Source organism: Eleginops maclovinus, chromosome 24, assembly GCF_036324505.1.
Source record: "Eleginops maclovinus isolate JMC-PN-2008 ecotype Puerto Natales chromosome 24, JC_Emac_rtc_rv5, whole genome shotgun sequence".
NCBI lineage: Eukaryota > Metazoa > Chordata > Actinopteri > Perciformes > Eleginopidae > Eleginops > Eleginops maclovinus.
This window is the reverse complement of record NC_086372.1, coordinates 507,244-528,671: the sequence shown is the minus strand read 5'-3', so window position 1 is coordinate 528,671 and position 21,428 is coordinate 507,244. Positions and strand designations below refer to the sequence as shown.

Here is a 21,428-nt window from a genome sequence, read left to right as displayed (position 1 = left end):
CCTCTTGTTTCTCCTCTTGTTCCTCCTCTTGTTCCTCCTCTTGTTCCTCCTCTTGTTCCTCCTCTTGTTCCTCCTCTTGTTCCTCCTCTTGTCCCTCCTCTTGTTCTCTCCTCTTGTTTTCTCCTCTTGTTCTCTCCTCTTTTCTTCAGGCGTCTCCTGCTGCTCCTCCCTCGGACTCTGACGATGACAGCAGCTCTCGCCTCAAAACCCCAAAACAAACGTCTGGTTCTGAAGAAGACGTGAAACAAGGAGGAGGTAAAGAGGATGAAGGGTCTGACGATGAGGAGGAGGAGGAGGAGGTGATTTCCAGGAAAGACAAGAAGAAGAAGAACAAAGGGAGAGCGATGAAGGCCGACAGCGAGGAGGAGGATGACCAGGAGGAGGAGGAAGTAGGAGGATCCAAGATGAAGACGGCGGCGCAGAAGAAGGCGGAGAAGAAGGAGCGCGATAAGAAGAAAAAGGAGGAGGAGCGACTGAAGAGGATGAAGCAGAAGGAGAAGGAGAAGGAGGGCAGCGTGGAGCCACCGAAAAAGGACCCAGAAGCCCCGCCCCCACAGGAGGCTCCACCAATCGCAGCGGCAGAGGAGCAAGAGGAGGCGGACCCTACGGGAGAAGGTGAGATGGACAGGAGGGCTGTAGAAAATAACCTGTGAAATAATCAGACTCAGAAACACTTCATGAATCCCAAACTGGGACACTGTTTCTTAATTATAAAGCAGATATCAAATATAATTTAAAGGTAAAGAACAAAGATCCTGAATCAGAGCTCCCTGTGATCCTGAATCAGAGCTCCCTGTGATGCTGAATCAGAGCTCCCTGTGATGCTGAATCAGAGCTCCCTGTGATGCTGAATCAGAGCTCCCTGTGATGCTGAATCAGAGCTCCCTGTGATCCTGAATCAGAGCTCCCTGTGATGCTGAATCAGAGCTCCCTGTGATGCTGAATCAGAGTTCCCTGTGATCCTGAATCAGAGCTCCCTGTGATGCTGAATCAGAGCTCCCTGTGATGCTGAATCAGAGCTCCCTGTGATCCTGAATCAGAGCTCCCTGTGATCCTGAATCAGAGCTCCCTGTGATCCTGAATCAGAGCTCCCTGTGATCCTGAATCAGAGCTCCCTGTGATCAGAGCTCCCTGTGATGCTGAATCAGAGCTCCCTGTGATCCTGAATCAGAGCTCCCTGTGATCCTGAATCAGAGTTCCCTGTGATCCTGAATCAGAGCTCCCTGTGATGCTGAATCAGAGCTCCCTGTGATCCTGAATCAGAGTTCCCTGTGATCCTGAATCAGAGCTCCCTGTGATGCTGAATCAGAGCTCCCTGTGATGCTGAATCAGAGCTCCCTGTGATCCTGAATCAGAGCTCCCTGTGATCCTGAATCAGAGCTCCCTGTGATCCTGAATCAGAGCTCCCTGTGATCCTGAATCAGAGCTCCCTGTGATCAGAGCTCCCTGTGATGCTGAATCAGAGCTCCCTGTGATCCTGAATCAGAGCTCCCTGTGATGCTGAATCAGAGCTCCCTGTGATGCTGAATCAGAGCTCCCTGTGATGCTGAATCAGAGCTCCCTGTGATGCTGAATCAGAGCTCCCTGTGATCCTGAATCAGAGCTCCCTGTGATGCTGAATCAGAGCTCCCTGTGATGCTGAATCAGAGTTCCCTGTGATCCTGAATCAGAGCTCCCTGTGATGCTGAATCAGAGCTCCCTGTGATGCTGAATCAGAGCTCCCTGTGATCCTGAATCAGAGCTCCCTGTGATCCTGAATCAGAGCTCCCTGTGATCCTGAATCAGAGCTCCCTGTGATCCTGAATCAGAGCTCCCTGTGATCAGAGCTCCCTGTGATGCTGAATCAGAGCTCCCTGTGATCCTGAATCAGAGCTCCCTGTGATCCTGAATCAGAGTTCCCTGTGATCCTGAATCAGAGCTCCCTGTGATGCTGAATCAGAGCTCCCTGTGATCCTGAATCAGAGTTCCCTGTGATCCTGAATCAGAGCTCCCTGTGATGCTGAATCAGAGCTCCCTGTGATGCTGAATCAGAGCTCCCTGTGATCCTGAATCAGAGCTCCCTGTGATCCTGAATCAGAGCTCCCTGTGATCCTGAATCAGAGCTCCCTGTGATCCTGAATCAGAGCTCCCTGTGATCAGAGCTCCCTGTGATGCTGAATCAGAGCTCCCTGTGATCCTGAATCAGAGCTCCCTGTGATGCTGAATCAGAGCTCCCTGTGATCCTGAATCAGAGCTCCCTGTGATGCTGAATCAGAGCTCCCTGTGATGCTGAATCAGAGCTCCCTGTGATGCTGAATCAGAGCTCCCTGTGATGCTGAATCAGAGCTCCCTGTGATCCTGAATCAGAGCTCCCTGTGATCCTGAATCAGAGCTCCCTGTGATCCTGAATCAGAGCTCCCTGTGATCAGAGCTCCCTGTGATGCTGAATCAGAGCTCCCTGTGATGCTGAATCAGAGCTCCATGTGATCCTGAATCAGAGCTCCCTGTGATCCTGAATCAGAGCTCCCTCTGATCAGAGCTCCCTGTGATCCTGAATCAGAGCTCCCTGTGATCCTGAATCAGAGCTCCATGTGATGCTGAATCAGAGCTCCCTGTGATCCTGAATCAGAGCTCCCTGTGATCCTGAGTCAGAGCTCCCTGTGATACTGAATCAGAGCTCCCTGTGATACTGAATCAGAGCTCCCTGTGATACTGAATCAGAGCTCCCTGTGATCAGAGCTCCCTGTGATCCTGAATCAGAGCTCCCTGTGATCCTGAATCAGAGCTCCCTGTGATGCTGAATCAGAGCTCCCTGTGATGCTGAATCAGAGCTCCCTGTGATGCTGAATCAGAGCTCCCTGTGATGCTGAATCAGAGCTCCCTGTGATCCTGAATCAGAGCTCCCTGTGATCCTGAATCAGAGCTCCCTGTGATCAGAGCTCCCTGTGATCAGAGCTCTCTGTGATCCTGAATCAGAGCTCCCTGTGATCCTGAATCAGAGCTCCCTGTGATCCTGAATCAGGGTTCCCTGTGATCCTGAATCAGAGCTCCCTGTGATCCTGAATCAGAGCTCCCTGTGATCCTGAATCAGAGCTCCCTGTGATCCTGAATCAGAGCTCCCTCTGATCAGAGCTCCCTGTGATCCTGAATCAGAGCTCCCTGTGATGCTGAATCAGAGCTCCCTGTGATCCTGAATCAGAGCTCCCTGTGATCAGAGCTCCCTGTGATACTGAATCAGAGATCCCTGCGATCAGAGCTCCCTGTGATCCTGAATCAGAGCTCCCTGTGATCCTGAATCAGAGCTCCCTGTGATCCTGAATCAGAGCTCCCTGTGATCCTGAATCAGAGCTCCCTGTGATGCTGAATCAGAGCTCCCTGTGATGCTGAATCAGAGCTCCCTGTGATCCTGAATCAGAGCTCCCTGTGATCCTGAATCAGAGCTCCCTGTGATCCTGAATCAGAGCTCCCTGTGATCCTGAATCAGAGCTCCCTGTGATGCTGAATCAGAGCTCCCTGTGATGCTGAATCAGAGCTCCCTGTGATCCTGAATCAGAGCTCCCTGTGATCAGAGCTCCCTGTGACCCTGAATCAGAGCTCCCTGTGATGCTGAATCAGAGCTCCCTGTGATCCTGAATCAGAGCTCCCTGTGATCAGAGCTCCCTGTGATCCTGAATCAGAGCTCCCTGTGATCCTGAATCAGAGCTCCCTCTGATCAGAGCTCCCTGTGATCCTGAATCAGAGCTCCCTGTGATCCTGAATCAGAGCTCCCTCTGATCAGAGCTCCCCGTGATCCTGAATCAGAGGTCCCTGTGATCCTGAGTCAGAGCTCCCTGTGATCAGAGCTCCCTGTGATCCTGAATCAGAGCTCCCTGTGATCCTGAATCAGAGCTCCCTGTGATGCTGAATCAGAGCTCCCTGTGATCCTGAATCAGAGCTCCCTGTGATCCTGAATCAGAGCTCCCTGTGATCAGAGCTCCCTGTGATACTGAATCAGAGCTCCCTGTGATCCTGAATCAGAGCTCCCTGTGATCAGGGTTCCCTGTGATCCTGAATCAGGGTTCCCTGGGATCCTGAATCAGAGCTCCCTGTGATGCTGAATCAGAGATCCCTATGATGCTGAATCAGAGATCCCTGTGATCCTAAATCAGAGCTCCCTGTGATCCTGAATCAGAGCTCCCTGTGATCAGAGCTCCCTGTGATCCTGAATCAGAGCTCCCTGTGATCCTGAATCAGAGCTCCCTGTGATGCTGAATCAGAGCTCCCTGTGATCCTGAATCAGAGTTCCCTGTGATCATGAATCAGAGCTCCCTGTGATCAGAGCTCCCTTTGATCCTGAATCAGAGCTCCCTGTGATCAGAGTTCCCTGTGATCCTGAATCAGAGCTCCCTGTGATCAGAGCTCCCTTTGATCCTGAATCAGAGCTCCCTGTGATCAGAGTTCCCTGTGATCCTGAATCAGAGCTCCCTTTGATCCTGAATCAGAGCTCCCTGTGATCAGAGCTCCCTGTGATCCTGAATCAGAGCTCCCCGTGATCAGAGCTCCCTGTGATGCTGAATCAGAGATCCCTGTGATCAGAGCTCCCTGTGATCCTGAATCAGAGCTCCCTGTGATCCTGAATCAGAGCTCCCTGTGATGCTGAATCAGAGCTCCCTGTGATGCTGAATCAGAGGTCCCTGTGATCCTGAATCAGAGATCCCTGTGATCAGAGCTCCCTGTGATGCTGAATCAGAGGTCCCTGTGATCCTGAATCAGAGGTCCCTGTGATCCTGAATCAGAGCTCCATGTGATCAGAGCTCCCTGTGATCCTGAATCAGAGCTCCCTGTGATGCTGAATCAGAGCTCCCTGTGATGCTGAATCAGAGCTCCCTGTGATCAGAGCTCCCTGTGATCCTGAATCAGAGTTCCCTGTGATCCTGAATCAGAGTTCCCTGTGATCCTGAATCAGAGTTCCCTTTTATGCTGAATCAGAGCTCCCTGTGATGCTGAATCAGAGCTCCCTGTGATGCTGAATCAGAGCTCCCTGTGATCCTGAATCAGAGCTCCCTGTGATCCTGAATCAGAGTTCCCTGTGATGCTGAATCAGAGCTCCCTGTGATCCTGAATCAGAGCTCCCTGTGATCATGAATCAGAGCTCCCTGTGATGCTGAATCAGAGCTCCCTGTGATCCTGAATCAGAGCTCCCTGTGATCCTGAATCAGAGTTCCCTTTTATGCTGAATCAGAGCTCCCTGTGATGCTGAATCAGAGCTCCCTGTGATCCTGAATCAGAGCTCCCTGTGATCCTGAATCAGAGTTCCCTGTGATGCTGAATCAGAGCTCCCTGTGATGCTGAATCAGAGCTCCCTGTGATCAGAGCTCCCTGGTATACTGAATCAGAGCTCCCTGTGATGCTGAATCAGAGCTCCCTGTGATCCTGAATCAGAGTTCCATGTGATCCTGAATCAGAGCTCCCTTTGATCAGAGCTCCCTGTGATCCTGAATCAGAGCTCCCTGTGATGCTGAATCAGAGCTCCCTGTGATCCTGAATCAGAGTTCCATGTGATCCTGAATCAGAGCTCCCTTTGATCAGAGCTCCCTCTGATCCTGAATCAGAGGTCCCTGTGATCCTGAATCAGAGCTCCCTGTGATCAGAGCTCCCTGTGATCCTGAATCAGAGCTCCCTGTGATCAGAGCTCCCTGTGATCCTGAATCAGAGCTCCCTGTGATCAGAGCTCCCTGTGATCCTGAATCAGAGCTCCCTGTGATCAGAGCTCCCTGTGATCCTGAATCAGAGCTCCCTGTGATCCTGAATCAGAGCTCCCTGTGATCCTGAATCAGAGCTCCCTGTGATCCTGAATCAGAGTTCCCTGTGATCCTGAATCAGAGCTCCCTGTGATCCTGAATCAGAGCTCCCTGTGATCCTGAATCAGAGCTCCCTGTGATGCTGCTTTTCAGGTCTATGTGTCGTTGCTCCACTAGGACATGTTTTCATGCTTCAATGTTGAGCGCTTTATTTTCCTCACACTGCCTGTGCATAAAGTACCAATTTTCAATCCATCTGAAAACGCTCTGAAGAGCCCATGCCTCCTCCTTTGCAAAAGCAGTGACGTTGACCTTCGGTAGAGACGTTGACCTTCGGTAGAGACGTTGACCTTCGGTAGAGACGTTGACCTTCGGCAGAGACGTTGACCTTCGGCAGAGACGTTGACCTTCGGCAGAGACGTTGACCTTCGGCAGAGACGTTGACCTTCGGCAGAGACGTTGACCTTCGGCAGAGACGTTGACCTTCGGCAGAGACGTTGACCTTCAGGGTGTTTTTGTGACCTTGAACACATCTTTTGGTCTCAGACAGAAAGACTGCTCATAGCTTTGGCTCTGTAAAGGGAAGCGGTTTTCTTGCTCTTTCTTGTCTGCTGGTTCAGTGAGTTCTGGTTGTACAGGGATGAAATGTATACCAATGGATCTGTGGAATCTCAGGCTTCATATGATATGTGGTTTGTGCAGAGAGCATGAAGTAAAAAAAAGGAGCTCACTCTGTGCTATGTAGCGTTAGCTCGTTTTCGTCCAGTGCTGATTTAGACGCTTGGTGTTGGAGTTATGTTTCGTTTTGGTAAACATGGTTACTATGGTCTGGTAGCTGAGCTTCGTCCCGTTCAGTGGGTATGCCACATTAATAGGTTGTGAAATGATAACATGTCCTGAGACGCTGTTTCTTACAGGTTGCTGCGTCTGGGCTTCAGAGGTTAGCGTGTTGATGAAAAACCATCTCTGTATTTCTGCACAGTTCAGGTAAAGGTAGTGTGCATACAGCCTGAGAGCTCGGTAGCGTAGCGTTGATAGCGTTAGCTTGCTGCTTTGCCGAGGCTATTAGTGTGCTTGCGGCTCAACTCCCACAACAGCTCCACAATTCAGTGAAACGTGGAGAACACAACCATCATTTGGTTCCTGCTCTGGTAAAAATAAAAGCCACTTGTTCTTCACATCTTCTTCCTGAGGTATGGAAACAAAGGAAGGTTTGGTTCGCAGCGTCTCCTCGCCATGGCTCCATGATCGGGTCGGCTGTACGGAGCGGCTCGCGCTGCTATTGGCTTATTCAGTTCCGTATCACGGTGAGGTCAGTGTGATACGGAACTGAACCAGAAAGTAAAGAAAGGAATCCCATCGAGGCGTTTCAGGCAGGGGGGAGGGATATGGGAGAGAATCTCCCTCTGGCCTGAACCTCTGGATTTTAGCTTTTGCAGACCTATTACACGCAAACATAAATAACACACTACAGGAAAGGGAGAACCCCCATTAAAAGGAGAGAGTTAAATACAATATGTAAATGAATTGAGAGTTTGTTATTATTTAAATATGTATTTGTTGTTTTACTCTTTTTGTGTGTAGATTTATTCATGAATGATTATTTATTTCCACATTATTTAGCAGATTTACGATCATTTATTATGACACTGCTTTGACTCTTTTTTTATGGATGATTTCCCCCCCCTTGTTTCCGGCAGAGGAGACGGAGGGCGACAAGAAGAAGAAAGACAAGAAGAAAAAGAAGGGGGAGAAGGAGAAGGAGGAGAAGAAGAAGGGACCCAGTAAAGCCGTAGTGAAGGCCATGCAGGAGGCGCTGGCCAAAATGAAAGAGGTGCATTCTGGGTAATGTAGTCATTGATGATGCTTGTTGTTGTGATGATTATTATAACTGTTGGTGTTTGCAGGAGGAGGAGCAGGCCAGGAAGGAGGAGGAGGAACGGCTGCTGAGGATGGAGGAGATGGAGAAGCAGAGGGAGGAGCAGGTAACATAAAACCCCTTAAAGTTCCCCTTATAGTTTTCTTAATTTATTTCTTAAGTCCAGAAAAATATCAGCGTTTTATATATATTTTTTTAATGAAAATCGCTGGAAAATATTCTCTTGACTCGACCTCTGCATAAACTCATCTATACAACATCTCAGGAGCGTCTGGAGCAGGAGCGCAAGGAGAAGAAGAAGCAGAAGGAGAAGGAGAGGAAGGAGCGTCTGAAGAAGGGGGGGAAGCTGCTCACTAAAGCTCAGAAGGACGCCAGAGCCCGAGCCGAGGCTACTCTGAAGCTGCTGCAGGCCCAGGGTAAGGCTACGTTAGCTTAGCATCAAGACTGAAGCTGCTGCAGGGTGAGGCTACGTTAGCTTAGCATCAAGACCGAAGCTGCTGCAGAGTGAGGCTACGTTAGCTTAGCATCAAGACTGAAGCTGCTGCAGAGTGAGGCTACGTTAGCTTAGCATCAATACTGAAGCTGCTGCAGAGTGAGGCTACGTTAGCTTAGCATCAAGACCGAAGCTGCTGCAGAGTGAGGCTACGTTAGCTTAGCATCAAGACTGAAGCTGCTGCAGAGTGAGGCTACGTTAGCTTAGCATCAATACTGAAGCTGCTGCAGAGTGAGGCTACGTTAGCTTAGCATCAAGACTGAAGCTGCTGCAGAGTGAGGCTACGTTAGCTTAGCATAATTATTTATAAAACGTGTATTTATTACTTATCAGTCTTTATATTTCTCACGTTGTACTCGTTTATTTTATTGTTCTTTATTTTCCCGTTCCATTAAGGGCCTAATTATTCGTTATTTATTATTCCAGCATCAGTTATCTGGAGATGATTAACGTGTATTTCTCTTGGTGTATTGAAAGGACCATGAACAGCTGGCTCAGTGTTTGAGGTGTTTTACCTGTGCAGGTATTGAAGTGCCTACCAAAGACGACTCGCTGCCAAAGAAGAAGCCGGTCTACGGAGACAAGAGGAAGAAGAAGCCCACGGCTCAGACTCCGGAAGGTACCATTATTATTGTTATGATTACTATTACTATTGTTGTTGTTGTTGTTGTTACTGTTATAATGATTACTATTGTTGTTGTTGTTGTTGTTGTTGTTGTTACTGTTATAATGATTACTATTGTTGTTGTTGTTGTTACTGTTATAATGATTACTATTGTTGTTGTTGTTGTTACTGTTATAATGATTACTATTGTTGTTGTTGTTGTTACTGTTATAATGATTACTATTGTTGTTGTTGTTGTTGTTACTGTTATAATGATTACTATTGTTGTTGTTGTTGTTACTGTTATAATGATTACTATTGTTGTTGTTGTTGTTATTTTTATTATTATCATAGAAACGTCGGAGGTCGCGTCACCGATTTCAGAGACGCCGGAGCCTGTTGCCATGGAGACGGAGGCACCGGCTGCCGTGCCCCCCCCACCAGGTGAGAGAAGGGGAAGATCAAATAAATAATAATAGATATGATATACAGTATTATTAGTGTGTGTGTGTGTGTGTGTGTGTGTGTGTGTGTGTGTGTGTGTGTGTGTGTGTGTGTGTGTGTGTGTGTGTGTGTGTGTGTGTGTGTGTGTGTGTGTGTGTGTGTGTGTGTGTGTGTGTGTGTGTGTGTGTGTGTGTGTGTGTGTGTGTGTGTTGCAGAGGTGAAGCCGGACGCTGCTGTGGACGACTGGGAGGCCATCGCCACGGACGAGGAGAAAGGTGACTCAGCACTTTTTACCCTTCTCTCACGTTCTCCTCAATTTTACTTCAGAATTAAAGTCCTGCAGCTCCATGGAAACATACAGAACAATAAAAACAGAGAGAACTCAAACAACAACAATGAAAGTGAACGTGCAGCATAAATAACGTTTCATTAAGACACTCTAAAGCAGGGCTATTCAAATGGCGGCCCGCGGGCCACATGCGGCCCAGAGGCAACACCCGAGTGGCCCAGCCCGTGGTCCCACCAGAAAGGCAGAGTGAGAGCCGCATATTCAAAATAAATAAAGAACATTTCGGGAGCCTTTAAAAATCCCTACAGTCGTACAGACCTTGAATGCAACACTCCACGGATCCTAGCAACCCATAAGTCGGCGCGTTGTTGCTGACAGAAGCGGTAGTAGTCCCGGTAGTAACAGACATGTCTTTCTCAAAGCAGAAACGTACAGTTGAAAATGAAGACCGTCGGTTTAACCCCGCCTGGACTGATAACCATCTATTTATATTACCGCCAAGTTCAAATGCCAAACCGATGTGTTGAATCTGTAATGAGTGTGTCGCGGTTCTAGAAGATTACAACGTGCGGAGGCACCACGTTGAGAAACACCCGACTTTCCACTCAAACTTTCCCGAGGGATCCCAGGAGAGGGCTGCAAAAGTGCAGAGTTTGGTTGCATCTTACAACCGGAGCTGTACTACCATGGTACGGTCATGCACAGCCCAAGAGAGAGCTACAGCAGCTTCCCTTCGAGTCTCCTGGATCTCGGCCAAAAGGAAAAGACCATTTACAGACTCAGAAACTGTCAAAGACCGCACGCTGGCCATCGTGGATGAAGTAATAAACGAGTGTGACATCTGCTATTAGAAATGTACCCATGTCAGACACCTCAAACACTCGAAGGGTGGAAATTCTTGCCACAGATGTGTTTGAAACACTGTTAGAAGACCTGAGGAAAGCTGAGGTGATGTCTATCGCTGTAGATGAGTCCACAGACAAGATACCGCACAGTGGTGCATATATGTCCGTTTTGTTGATGGGAATTGCTTCCGAGAGGAACTGCTTGGTCTACTGCCGCTGGAAGGTCCCACAACTGGCGAGATACTGTTTGGGAAAATATCAGCTTTTTTCAAAGACACTGGTCTGGATATGAAGTGTGTGTGTATGCTTGTGACTGATGGGGCACCATCCATGGCAGGAAAAGTGAATGGTTTGGCAGCACGTTGGTCTGCTGTTACACCAAGGGTGATATCCTTGCACTGCACTGTGCATCAGACGGTGTTGTGCGCAAAACTAAGCGGGGAGCTTAAAACGACAATGGACAGCGTGATGGCAACACTTAATTTGATCCGCTCCACATCAAGCCTCCAACACCGCTTATTCCGCATGCTGCTGTCAGAAATGTCCGCTGAGCACCACGACCTGCTTCTTCACAATGACATCAGATGGCTGTCCAAAGGCAGAGCACTGGAGCGTTTCTGCAATCTCAGAGAGATCACAACGTTTCTCCGCAGCAGCAGCAAGCAGAGAAAGGCAGAAACACACTTAAATCGCACACTGGACGACAACTTCATGGCCCGTGTCTGCCATCTGAGCGACATATTCAAACACCTTAACAACCTAAATGACGACCAAGGCAGAGACAAAACTGTCACTGAACTTGTGGAACAGACGCGCGCATTCCAAGTCAAACTGGACCTTTTCGCGACTGACTTGACCACAGGCCGGATGCTGCATTTCCCGACACTCCCCAACTGCATCTCATCCCCGGCACAAATCGCGGATACGATGAAAGAATTTATTGCGAGGTTGAAAGAGAACTTTGTCGGTCGATTCGATGGACTTCCTCTGCCCACAGAGGTGATGGACTTTGCCAGAGACCCGTTCACCGCTGCAACAGGAGGGGACTTATCCACCAGAGCAAAGGACGTGGTCCCTTCCATTGACGAGGGGAAATTCATTCTCGAGCGAGTTGACATGCAGTCCTCCATAACCACGGCACGGGAGCTTCGCACTCACGGGCCTGCAAAGTTTTGGACTGATGTCAATGTCCATCAGTTCCCCAATGTTAGGAAAGTAGCAGTTATCATGCTCAGTATGTTTGGATCAACACACACCTGTGAGTCAAGCTTTTCACACTGCTCTCTGACTGACAGCACTCTTCACCGATGCCTTCGGATTGCATTAACATCGTATGAGCCAAAGGTCAATGCTCTTGTTCAGAACAGAAAATGTCACTTCTCCCACTCAGAAGGCCATCAGATTATAGATTACATATCAACATACACCGATTAGCCATCACATCATGACCACTTGTACAATCTAATGTGATCAATACAACAGCTCTGCCTTTAATCCTGCCTTTGCAAAGATAACAATAACTCATTAAACTACATGGTGATTATTGAGGTTGTATGTTGAACTGGAGTGCATTATCTTGAGAGGTGTCTCCATATTGTTGGCCCTCTGAATCTTAGTAGGGTGGCCTAAAAGAGACAACAGTAATCACCAAATGAATATCATTTAATTTGGTCATAATGTTATGGCTGATCGGTGTATGTGGGATGTGTAACAAAGCCATGCCCCATCACACGTGCTCCCTCAGTGTGCAGTAGTAGACGTGTTCATGTGTTATTTACTGTTAGTTACTGTTATCACTTGTGTGGGTTTATGCACTGATCGCTTTGATAGAATCGATGGTTCCTTTTAATTCTGTTACATGCACTTTGTGATGTGCCTGGGTCATATATGACCACAGTATTTAGTTTTGTTTCAAAATGGATACTGGTGTTATTTGTAATACGTTGCACTATTTAATGTGAGGTACCTTGACCTGTTCCTGGGTAAGATGTGAGCACATTTTATTCCTAAAGGGAAACAAACGTTACTGCCAATGTGCACTACTTTGTTTGTCTTTGAGATGTTCCTCGGTCAGGTGTGACCAAAAGTGGAAAAAAGTGTTGCTACTGCCAAAGATTTTGCTTAGTTATAGCTTTTTTATTTTTGTATGTACTTTTGATGTTCCTGTGTTAGATGTGAGCACATTTAAGAAGGAAACAATGAATAAATATGACTTGTTTTTCAATACATTCATTTGTGTTGTCTTAAAATGTGTTATTACCTGCTGCTTACTGGCTGCCCAGAATGTCTGGCCCAGCTCAATATCTTGGTTTGAAAATTTGGCCCAACTAAATTTGTAATTGAATAGCCCTGCTCTAAAGGTTTTTGTTGTGTTCAAGGACCGTCGGAAAGCAGACTCTCCTATGGCTTTGATTAAAAGTGCCCAAAAGTAAAAACCTGCCATCAGCTCGGGGATACTTTGGTTTTATAGTTTGAGATTCATTACAGAAATGTTTAATAAGACGCACATAAAAAAAGCAGGTTCATAAATAACAGAAGTAATAATATGGAACATTTCCCTGATCAGAGTTAAAGAAGGTCCACATCGAGGTGAAGGAAGACGCCTCCGCTGCTCCTCAGCCTGCAGGCAGCGAGGAGGAAGAGGAGGAGGAGGAGGAGGACGAGGAGGAGGAAGACGAGGAGGAAGACGAGAGCGAGGAGGACGGGGAGGAGGAGAAGGAGGAGACGCCCACAGCTCCTCCTCCTCATCATCACCATCACGGGAAGAAGAGGAAGGAGAGCGAGTACGAGAGCAGCAGCAGCGACGACGACGACGGGAGAACGAAGGAGGAGCTCCTGTACGACCGGGCCAAGAGGAGGATCGAGGTGAGGGGGGGGGCACAGCAGGGAGGAGAGGGAGCAGGAGGAGGAAGGGGAGGAGGAGGCCTCTGACTCCCCTGTGTTGTTTACAGAAGCGCAGAGCGGAGAACATGAGGAACATCGACCTGGACCGCCTCAGGTCTCCGGTGGTCTGCGTCCTGGGACACGTGGACACTGGGAAGACCAAGATCCTCGACAAGGTGATCAGCGTTTATTTAATACTGTCTCTCCAGGTTAGATCAATGGACTGATGTGTGTGTGTGTGTGTGTGTGTATGCAGCTGCGACACACCAACGTGCAGGACGGCGAGGCCGGCGGCATCACGCAGCAGATCGGAGCGACGAACGTCCCCAGAGAGACCATCGAGGAGCAGACCAGGATGGTGAAGAATGTACGAGACAGACACACACACACACACACATACAACACACATACACACACACACAAATACACACACACACACACTCTATCATGTCGTTATTACATAGTCATCTGAGGGGTGTGTGTGTGTGTATGTGTAGTTTGACAAAGAGAACCTGAAGATCCCCGGCATGCTGATCATCGACACACCTGGGCACGAGTCCTTCAGGTAACACACACACACACACACACACAGACAGATATTAGGCATTTAAGGTAAGAGAGACTGTTATTGTGAAACTCTGGAGGATAAAGGACTGAAAAACTGCCAAAAAGAGCCAAAAAACTACCTACCAGACTGTGTGTGTGTGTGTGTGTGTGTGTGTGTGTGTGTGTGTGTGTGTGTGTGTGTGTGTGTGTGTGTGTGTGTGTGTGTGTGTGTGTGTGTGTGTGTGTGTGTGTGTGTGTGTGTGTGTGTGTGTGTGTGTGTGTGTGTGTGTGTGTGTGTGTGTGTGTGTGTGTGTGTGTGTGTGTGTGTGTGTGTAGTAACCTGAGGAACCGCGGCAGCTCTCTGTGTGACATCGCCATCCTGGTGGTGGACATCATGCACGGCCTGGAGCCTCAGACCCTGGAGTCCATCAACCTGCTGAAGGAGAAGAAGTGCCCCTTCATCGTGGCCCTTAACAAGGTGGGACCCTGCTCCTCCTCCTCCTCCTCCTCCACTTCCTATTGACTGTTGTCTGACGTTGTTGTTGTGTCAGGTGGACCGCCTGTACGACTGGAAGCGCAGCCCGGAGACGGACGTGGTGGCGACGCTGAAGAAGCAGAAGAAGAACACGAAGGACGAGTTTGACGAGAGAGCCAAGAGCATCATCGTGGAGTTCGCCCAGCAGGTGTCAATCATAGCGCTGTCGACCAATCACAGCCCTCCCTTTCCTTAGGGGCGGGTTATACTCTTTCATCTATATTTTTATCATATTACAGTATCTCTAAATCCTCTGAGGTCTCCCTTTACTGAGTTCTCTTTGTGTTCAGGGTCTGAACGCCGCCCTGTTCTTCGAGAACAAAGACCCCCGGACCTTCGTGTCTCTGGTTCCCACGTCGGCGCACAGCGGGGACGGGATGGGGAACCTCATCGCGCTGCTGGTGGATCTGACGCAGACCATGCTAGCACGCAGGCTAGCTCACTGCGACGAGCTGCGGGCGCAGGTCATGGAGGTGAGAGAGACTCTTACTGTGAAACTCTGGGGGTAAGAAGATACTCTTATTGTGAAACTCTGGGGTTAAGAAGAGACTCTTACTGTGAAACTCTAGGGGTAAGAAGATACTCTTATTGTGAAACTCTAGGGGTAAGAAGATACTCTTACTGTGAAACTCTAGGGGTAAGAAGAGACTCTTACTGTGAAACTCTGGGGGTAAGAAGAGACTCTTACTGTGAAACTCTGGGGGTAAGAAGAGACTCTTATTGTGAAACTCTAGGGGTAAGAAGATACTCTTATTGTGAAACTCTAGGGGTAAGAAGAGACTCTTACTGTGAAACTCTGGGGGTAAGAAGAGACTCTTATTGTGAAACTCTAGGGGTAAGAAGAGACTCTTACTGTGAAACTCTGGGGGTAAGAAGAGACTCTTACTGTGAAACTCTGGGGGTAAGAAGAGACTCTTACTGTGAAACTCTGGGGGTAAGAAGAGACTCTTACTGTGAAACTCTAGGGGTAAGAAGAGACTCTTACTGTGAAACTCTGGGGGTAAGAAGAGACTCTTACTGTGAAACTCTGGGGGTAAGAAGAGACTCTTACTGTGAAACTCTGGGGGTAAGAAGAGACTCTTACTGTGAAACTCTGGGGGTAAGAAGAGACTCTTATTGTGAAACTCTAGGGGTAAGAAGAGACTCTTACTGTGAAACTCTGGGGGTAAGAAGAGACTCTTATTGTGAAACTCTGGGGTAAGAAGAGACTTTTATTGTGAAACTCTGGGGGTAAGAAGAGACTCTTATTGTGAAACTCTGGGGGTAAGAAGAGACTCTTATTGTGAAACTCTGGGGGTAAGAAGAGACTCTTATTGTGAAACTCTGGGGGTAAGAAGAGACTTTTATTGTGAAACTGGGGTTAAGAAGAGACTCTTATTGTGAAACTCTGGGGGTAAGAAGATACTTTTATTGTGAAACTCTGGGGGTAAGAAGAGACTCTTATTGTGAAACTCTGGGGGTAAGAAGATACTTTTATTGTGAAACTCTGGGGGTAAGAAGAGACTTATTGTGAAACTCTAGGGGTAAGAAGAGACTCTTATTGTGAAACTCTGGGGGTAAGAAGAGACTTTTATTGTGAAACTCTGGGGGTAAGAAGAGACTTTTATTGTGAAACTCTGGGGGTAAGAAGAGACTTTTATTGTGAAACTCTGGGGGTAAGAAGATACTTTTATTGTGAAACTCTGGGGGTAAGAAGAGACTTTTATTCTGAAACTCTGGGGGTAAGAAGAGACTCTTATTGTGAAACTCTGGGGGAAAGAAGAGACTCTTACTGTGAAACTCTGGGGGTAAGAAGAGACTTTTATTGTGAAACTCTGGGGGAAAGAAGAGACTCTTATTGTGAAACTCTGAGGGTAAGAAGAGACTCTTACTGTGAAACTCTGGGGGTAAGAAGAGACTTTTATTGTGAAACTCTGGGGGTAAGAAGAGACTTTTATTGTGAAACTCTGGGGGTAAGAAGAGACTCTTATTGTGAAACTCTGGGGGTAAGAAGAGACTTATTGTGAAACTCTGGGGGTAAGAAGAGACTCTTATTGTGAAACTCTGGGGGTAAGAAGATACTTTTATTGTGAAACTCTGGGGGTAAGAAGAGACTCTTATTGTGAAACTCTGGGGGTAAGAAGATACTTTTATTGTGAAACTCTGGGGGTAAGAAGAGACTCTTATTGTGAAACTCTGGGGGTAAGAAGAGACTTTTATTGTGAAACTCTGGGGGTAAGAAGAGACTCTTATTGTGAAACTCTGGGGGTAAGAAGAGACTTTTATTGTGAAACTCTGGGGGTAAGAAGAGACTCTTATTGTGAAACTCTGGGGGTAAGAAGAGACTTTTATTGTGAAACTCTGGGGGTAAGAAGAGACTCTTATTGTGAAACTCTGGGGGTAAGAAGAGACTTTTATTGTGAAACTCTGGGGGTAAGAAGAGACTTTTATTGTGAAACTCTGGGGGTAAGAAGAGACTTTTATTGTGACACTCTGGGGGTAAGAAGAGACTCTTACTGTGAAACTCTGGGGGTAAGAAGAGACTCTTATTGTGAAACTCTGGGGGTAAGAAGAGACTCTTATTGTGAAACTCTGGGGGTAAGAAGAGACTCTTATTGTGAAACTCTGGGGGTAAGAAGAGACTCTTATTGTGAAACTCTGGGGGTAAGAAGAGATTCTTATTGTGAAACTCTGGGGGTAAGAAGATACTCTTATTGTGAAACTCTGGGGGTAAGAAGAGACTCTTATTGTGAAACTCTGGGGGTAAGAAGAGACTCTTATTGTGAAACTCTGGGGGTAAGAAGAGACTTTTATTGTGAAACTGGGGGTAAGAAGAGACTCTTATTGTGAAACTCTAGGGGTAAGAAGAGACTTTTATTGTGAAACTGGGGGTAAGAAGAGACTCTTATTGTGAAACTCTGGGGGTAAGAAGATACTTTTATTGTGAAACTCTGGGGGTAAGAAGAGACTCTTATTGTGAAACTCTGGGGGTAAGAACAGACTCTTATTGTGAAACTCTGGGGGTAAGAAGAGACTTTTATTGTGAAACTCTGGGGGTAAGAAGAGACTTTATTGTGAAACTCTGGGGGTAAGAAGAGACTTTTATTGTGAAACTCTGGGGGTAAGAAGATACTTTTATTGTGAAACTCTGGGGGTAAGAAGAGACTTTTATTCTGAAACTCTGGGGGTAAGAAGAGACTCTTATTGTGAAACTCTGGGGGAAAGAAGAGACTCTTATTGTGAAACTCTGAGGGTAAGAAGAGACTCTTACTGTGAAACTCTGGGGGTAAGAAGAGACTTTTATTGTGAAACTCTGGGGGTAAGAAGAGACTCTTATTGTGAAACTCTGGGGGTAAGAAGAGACTTATTGTGAAACTCTGGGGGTAAGAAGAGACTTTTATTGTGAAACTCTGGGGGTAAGAAGAGACTCTTATTCTGAAACTCTGGGGGTAAGAAGAGACTTATTGTGAAACTCTGGGGGTAAGAAGAGACTCTTATTGTGAAACTCTGGGGGTAAGAAGAGACTTTTACTGTGAAACTCTGGGGGTAAGAAGAGACTCTTATTGTGAAACTCTGGGGGTAAGAAGATACTTTTATTGTGAAACTCTGGGGGTAAGAAGAGACTCTTATTGTGAAACTCTGGGGGTAAGAAGAGACTTTATTGTGAAACTCTGGGGGTAAGAAGAGACTTTTATTGTGAAACTCTGGGGGTAAGAAGAGACTTTTATTGTGAAACTCTGGGGGTAAGAAGATACTTTTATTGTGAAACTCTGGGGGTAAGAAGAGACTTTTATTCTGAAACTCTGGGGGTAAGAAGAGACTCTTATTGTGAAACTCTGGGGGAAAGAAGAGACTCTTACTGTGAAACTCTGGGGGTAAGAAGAGACTTTTATTGTGAAACTCTGGGGGAAAGAAGAGACTCTTATTGTGAAACTCTGAGGGTAAGAAGAGACTCTTACTGTGAAACTCTGGGGGTAAGAAGAGACTTTTATTGTGAAACTCTGGGGGTAAGAAGAGACTTTTATTGTGAAACTCTGGGGGTAAGAAGAGACTCTTATTGTGAAACTCTGGGGGTAAGAAGAGACTTATTGTGAAACTCTGGGGGTAAGAAGAGACTCTTATTGTGAAACTCTGGGGGTAAGAAGATACTTTTATTGTGAAACTCTGGGGGTAAGAAGAGACTCTTATTGTGAAACTCTGGGGGTAAGAAGATACTTTTATTGTGAAACTCTGGGGGTAAGAAGAGACTCTTATTGTGAAACTCTGGGGGTAAGAAGAGACTTTTATTGTGAAACTCTGGGGGTAAGAAGAGACTCTTATTGTGAAACTCTGGGGGTAAGAAGAGACTTTTATTGTGAAACTCTGGGGGTAAGAAGAGACTCTTATTGTGAAACTCTGGGGGTAAGAAGAGACTTTTATTGTGAAACTCTGGGGGTAAGAAGAGACTCTTATTGTGAAACTCTGGGGGTAAGAAGAGACTTTTATTGTGAAACTCTGGGGGTAAGAAGAGACTTTTATTGTGAAACTCTGGGGGTAAGAAGAGACTTTTATTGTGACACTCTGGGGGTAAGAAGAGACTCTTACTGTGAAACTCTGGGGGTAAGAAGAGACTCTTATTGTGAAACTCTGGGGGTAAGAAGAGACTCTTATTGTGAAACTCTGGGGGTAAGAAGAGACTCTTATTGTGAAACTCTGGGGGTAAGAAGAGACTCTTATTGTGAAACTCTGGGGGTAAGAAGAGATTCTTATTGTGAAACTCTGGGGGTAAGAAGATACTCTTATTGTGAAACTCTGGGGGTAAGAAGAGACTCTTATTGTGAAACTCTGGGGGTAAGAAGAGACTCTTATTGTGAAACTCTGGGGGTAAGAAGAGACTTTTATTGTGAAACTGGGGGTAAGAAGAGACTCTTATTGTGAAACTCTAGGGGTAAGAAGAGACTTTTATTGTGAAACTGGGGGTAAGAAGAGACTCTTATTGTGAAACTCTGGGGGTAAGAAGATACTTTTATTGTGAAACTCTGGGGGTAAGAAGAGACTCTTATTGTGAAACTCTGGGGGTAAGAACAGACTCTTATTGTGAAACTCTGGGGGTAAGAAGAGACTTTTATTGTGAAACTCTGGGGGTAAGAAGAGACTTTTATTGTGAAACTCTGGGGGTAAGAAGAGACTTTTATTGTGAAACTCTGGGGGTAAGAAGATACTTTTATTGTGAAACTCTGGGGGTAAGAAGAGACTTTTATTCTGAAACTCTGGGGGTAAGAAGAGACTCTTATTGTGAAACTCTGGGGGAAAGAAGAGACTCTTATTGTGAAACTCTGAGGGTAAGAAGAGACTCTTACTGTGAAACTCTGGGGGTAAGAAGAGACTTTTATTGTGAAACTCTGGGGGTAAGAAGAGACTCTTATTGTGAAACTCTGGGGGTAAGAAGAGACTTATTGTGAAACTCTGGGGGTAAGAAGAGACTTTTATTGTGAAACTCTGGGGGTAAGAAGAGACTCTTATTCTGAAACTCTGGGGGTAAGAAGAGACTTATTGTGAAACTCTGGGGGTAAGAAGAGACTCTTATTGTGAAACTCTGGGGGTAAGAAGAGACTTTTACTGTGAAACTCTGGGGGTAAGAAGAGACTCTTATTGTGAAACTCTGGGGGTAAGAAGATACTTTTATTGTGAAACTCTGGGGGTAAGAAGAGACTTTTATTGTGAAACTCTGGGGGAAAGAAGAGACTCTTATTGTGAAACTCTGAGGGTAAGAAGAGACTCTTACTGTGAAACTCTGGGGGTAAGAAGAGACTTTTATTGTGAAACTCTGGGGGTAAGAAGAGACTCTTATTGTGAAACTCTGGGGGTAAGAAGATACTCTTATTGTGAAACTCTGGGGGTAAGAAGAGACTCTTATTGTGAAACTCTGGGGGTAAGAAGAGACTCTTATTGTGAAACTCTGGGGGTAAGAAGAGACTCTTATTGTGAAACTGGGGGTAAGAAGAGACTCTTATTGTGAAACTCTAGGGGTAAGAAGAGACTTTTATTGTGAAACTGGGGGTAAGAAGAGACTCTTATTGTGAAACTCTGGGGGTAAGAAGATACTTTTATTGTGAAACTCTGGGGGTAAGAAGAGACTCTTATTGTGAAACTCTGGGGGTAAGAACAGACTCTTATTGTGAAACTCTGGGGGTAAGAAGAGACTTTTATTGTGAAACTCTGGGGGTAAGAAGAGACTTTTATTGTGAAACTCTGGGGGTAAGAAGAGACTTTTATTGTGAAACTCTGGGGGTAAGAAGATACTTTTATTGTGAAACTCTGGGGGTAAGAAGAGACTTTTATTCTGAAACTCTGGGGGTAAGAAGAGACTCTTATTGTGAAACTCTGGGGGAAAGAAGAGACTCTTATTGTGAAACTCTGAGGGTAAGAAGAGACTCTTACTGTGAAACTCTGGGGGTAAGAAGAGACTTTTATTGTGAAACTCTGGGGGTAAGAAGAGACTTATTGTGAAACTCTGGGGGTAAGAAGAGACTCTTATTGTGAAACTCTGGGGGTAAGAAGAGACTCTTATTCTGAAACTCTGGGGGTAAGAAGAGACTTATTGTGAAACTCTGGGGGTAAGAAGAGACTCTTATTGTGAAACTCTGGGGGTAAGAAGAGACTTTTACTGTGAAACTCTGGGGGTAAGAAGAGACTCTTATTGTGAAACTCTGGGGGTAAGAAGATACTTTTATTGTGAAACTCTGGGGGTAAGAAGAGACTTTTATTGTGAAACTCTGGGGGAAAGAAGAGACTCTTATTGTGAAACTCTGAGGGTAAGAAGAGACTCTTACTGTGAAACTCTGGGGGTAAGAAGAGACTTTTATTGTGAAACTCTGGGGGTAAGAAGAGACTCTTATTGTGAAACTCTGGGGGTAAGAAGAGACTTTTATTGTGAAACTCTGGGGGTAAGAAGAGACTTTTATTGTGAAACTCTGGGGGTAAGAAGAGACTTTTATTGTGAAACTCTGGGGGTAAGAAGAGACTCTTATTGTGAAACTCTGGGGGTAAGAAGAGACTTATTGTGAAACTCTGGGGGTAAGAAGAGACTCTTATTGTGAAACTTTGGGGGTAAGAAGATACTTTTATTGTGAAACTCTGGGGGTAAGAAGAGACTCTTATTGTGAAACTCTGGGGGTAAGAAGAGACTTTTA

The 21,428-nt window shown here is 46.3% G+C and overlaps 1 protein-coding gene across 1 annotated transcript in view; it reads left to right on the top strand.

Annotated features, from left to right (window-relative positions):
* The window catches only part of eif5b (eukaryotic translation initiation factor 5B), a 32,412-nt gene that overhangs the window by 5,946 nt on the left and 5,038 nt on the right, over window positions 1-21,428 (top strand). Inside the window, exons 6-19 of the mRNA XM_063877959.1 lie at window positions 150-615; window positions 7,460-7,593; window positions 7,667-7,744; window positions 7,904-8,054; window positions 8,655-8,750; window positions 9,090-9,179; window positions 9,395-9,454; window positions 12,880-13,178; window positions 13,265-13,372; window positions 13,453-13,563; window positions 13,694-13,761; window positions 14,079-14,220; window positions 14,294-14,425; window positions 14,568-14,750. Coding sequence (XP_063734029.1) covers window positions 150-615; window positions 7,460-7,593; window positions 7,667-7,744; window positions 7,904-8,054; window positions 8,655-8,750; window positions 9,090-9,179; window positions 9,395-9,454; window positions 12,880-13,178; window positions 13,265-13,372; window positions 13,453-13,563; window positions 13,694-13,761; window positions 14,079-14,220; window positions 14,294-14,425; window positions 14,568-14,750 — 2,118 coding nt within the window. The remainder of the gene's footprint in view (window positions 1-149; window positions 616-7,459; window positions 7,594-7,666; window positions 7,745-7,903; window positions 8,055-8,654; window positions 8,751-9,089; window positions 9,180-9,394; window positions 9,455-12,879; window positions 13,179-13,264; window positions 13,373-13,452; window positions 13,564-13,693; window positions 13,762-14,078; window positions 14,221-14,293; window positions 14,426-14,567; window positions 14,751-21,428) is intronic.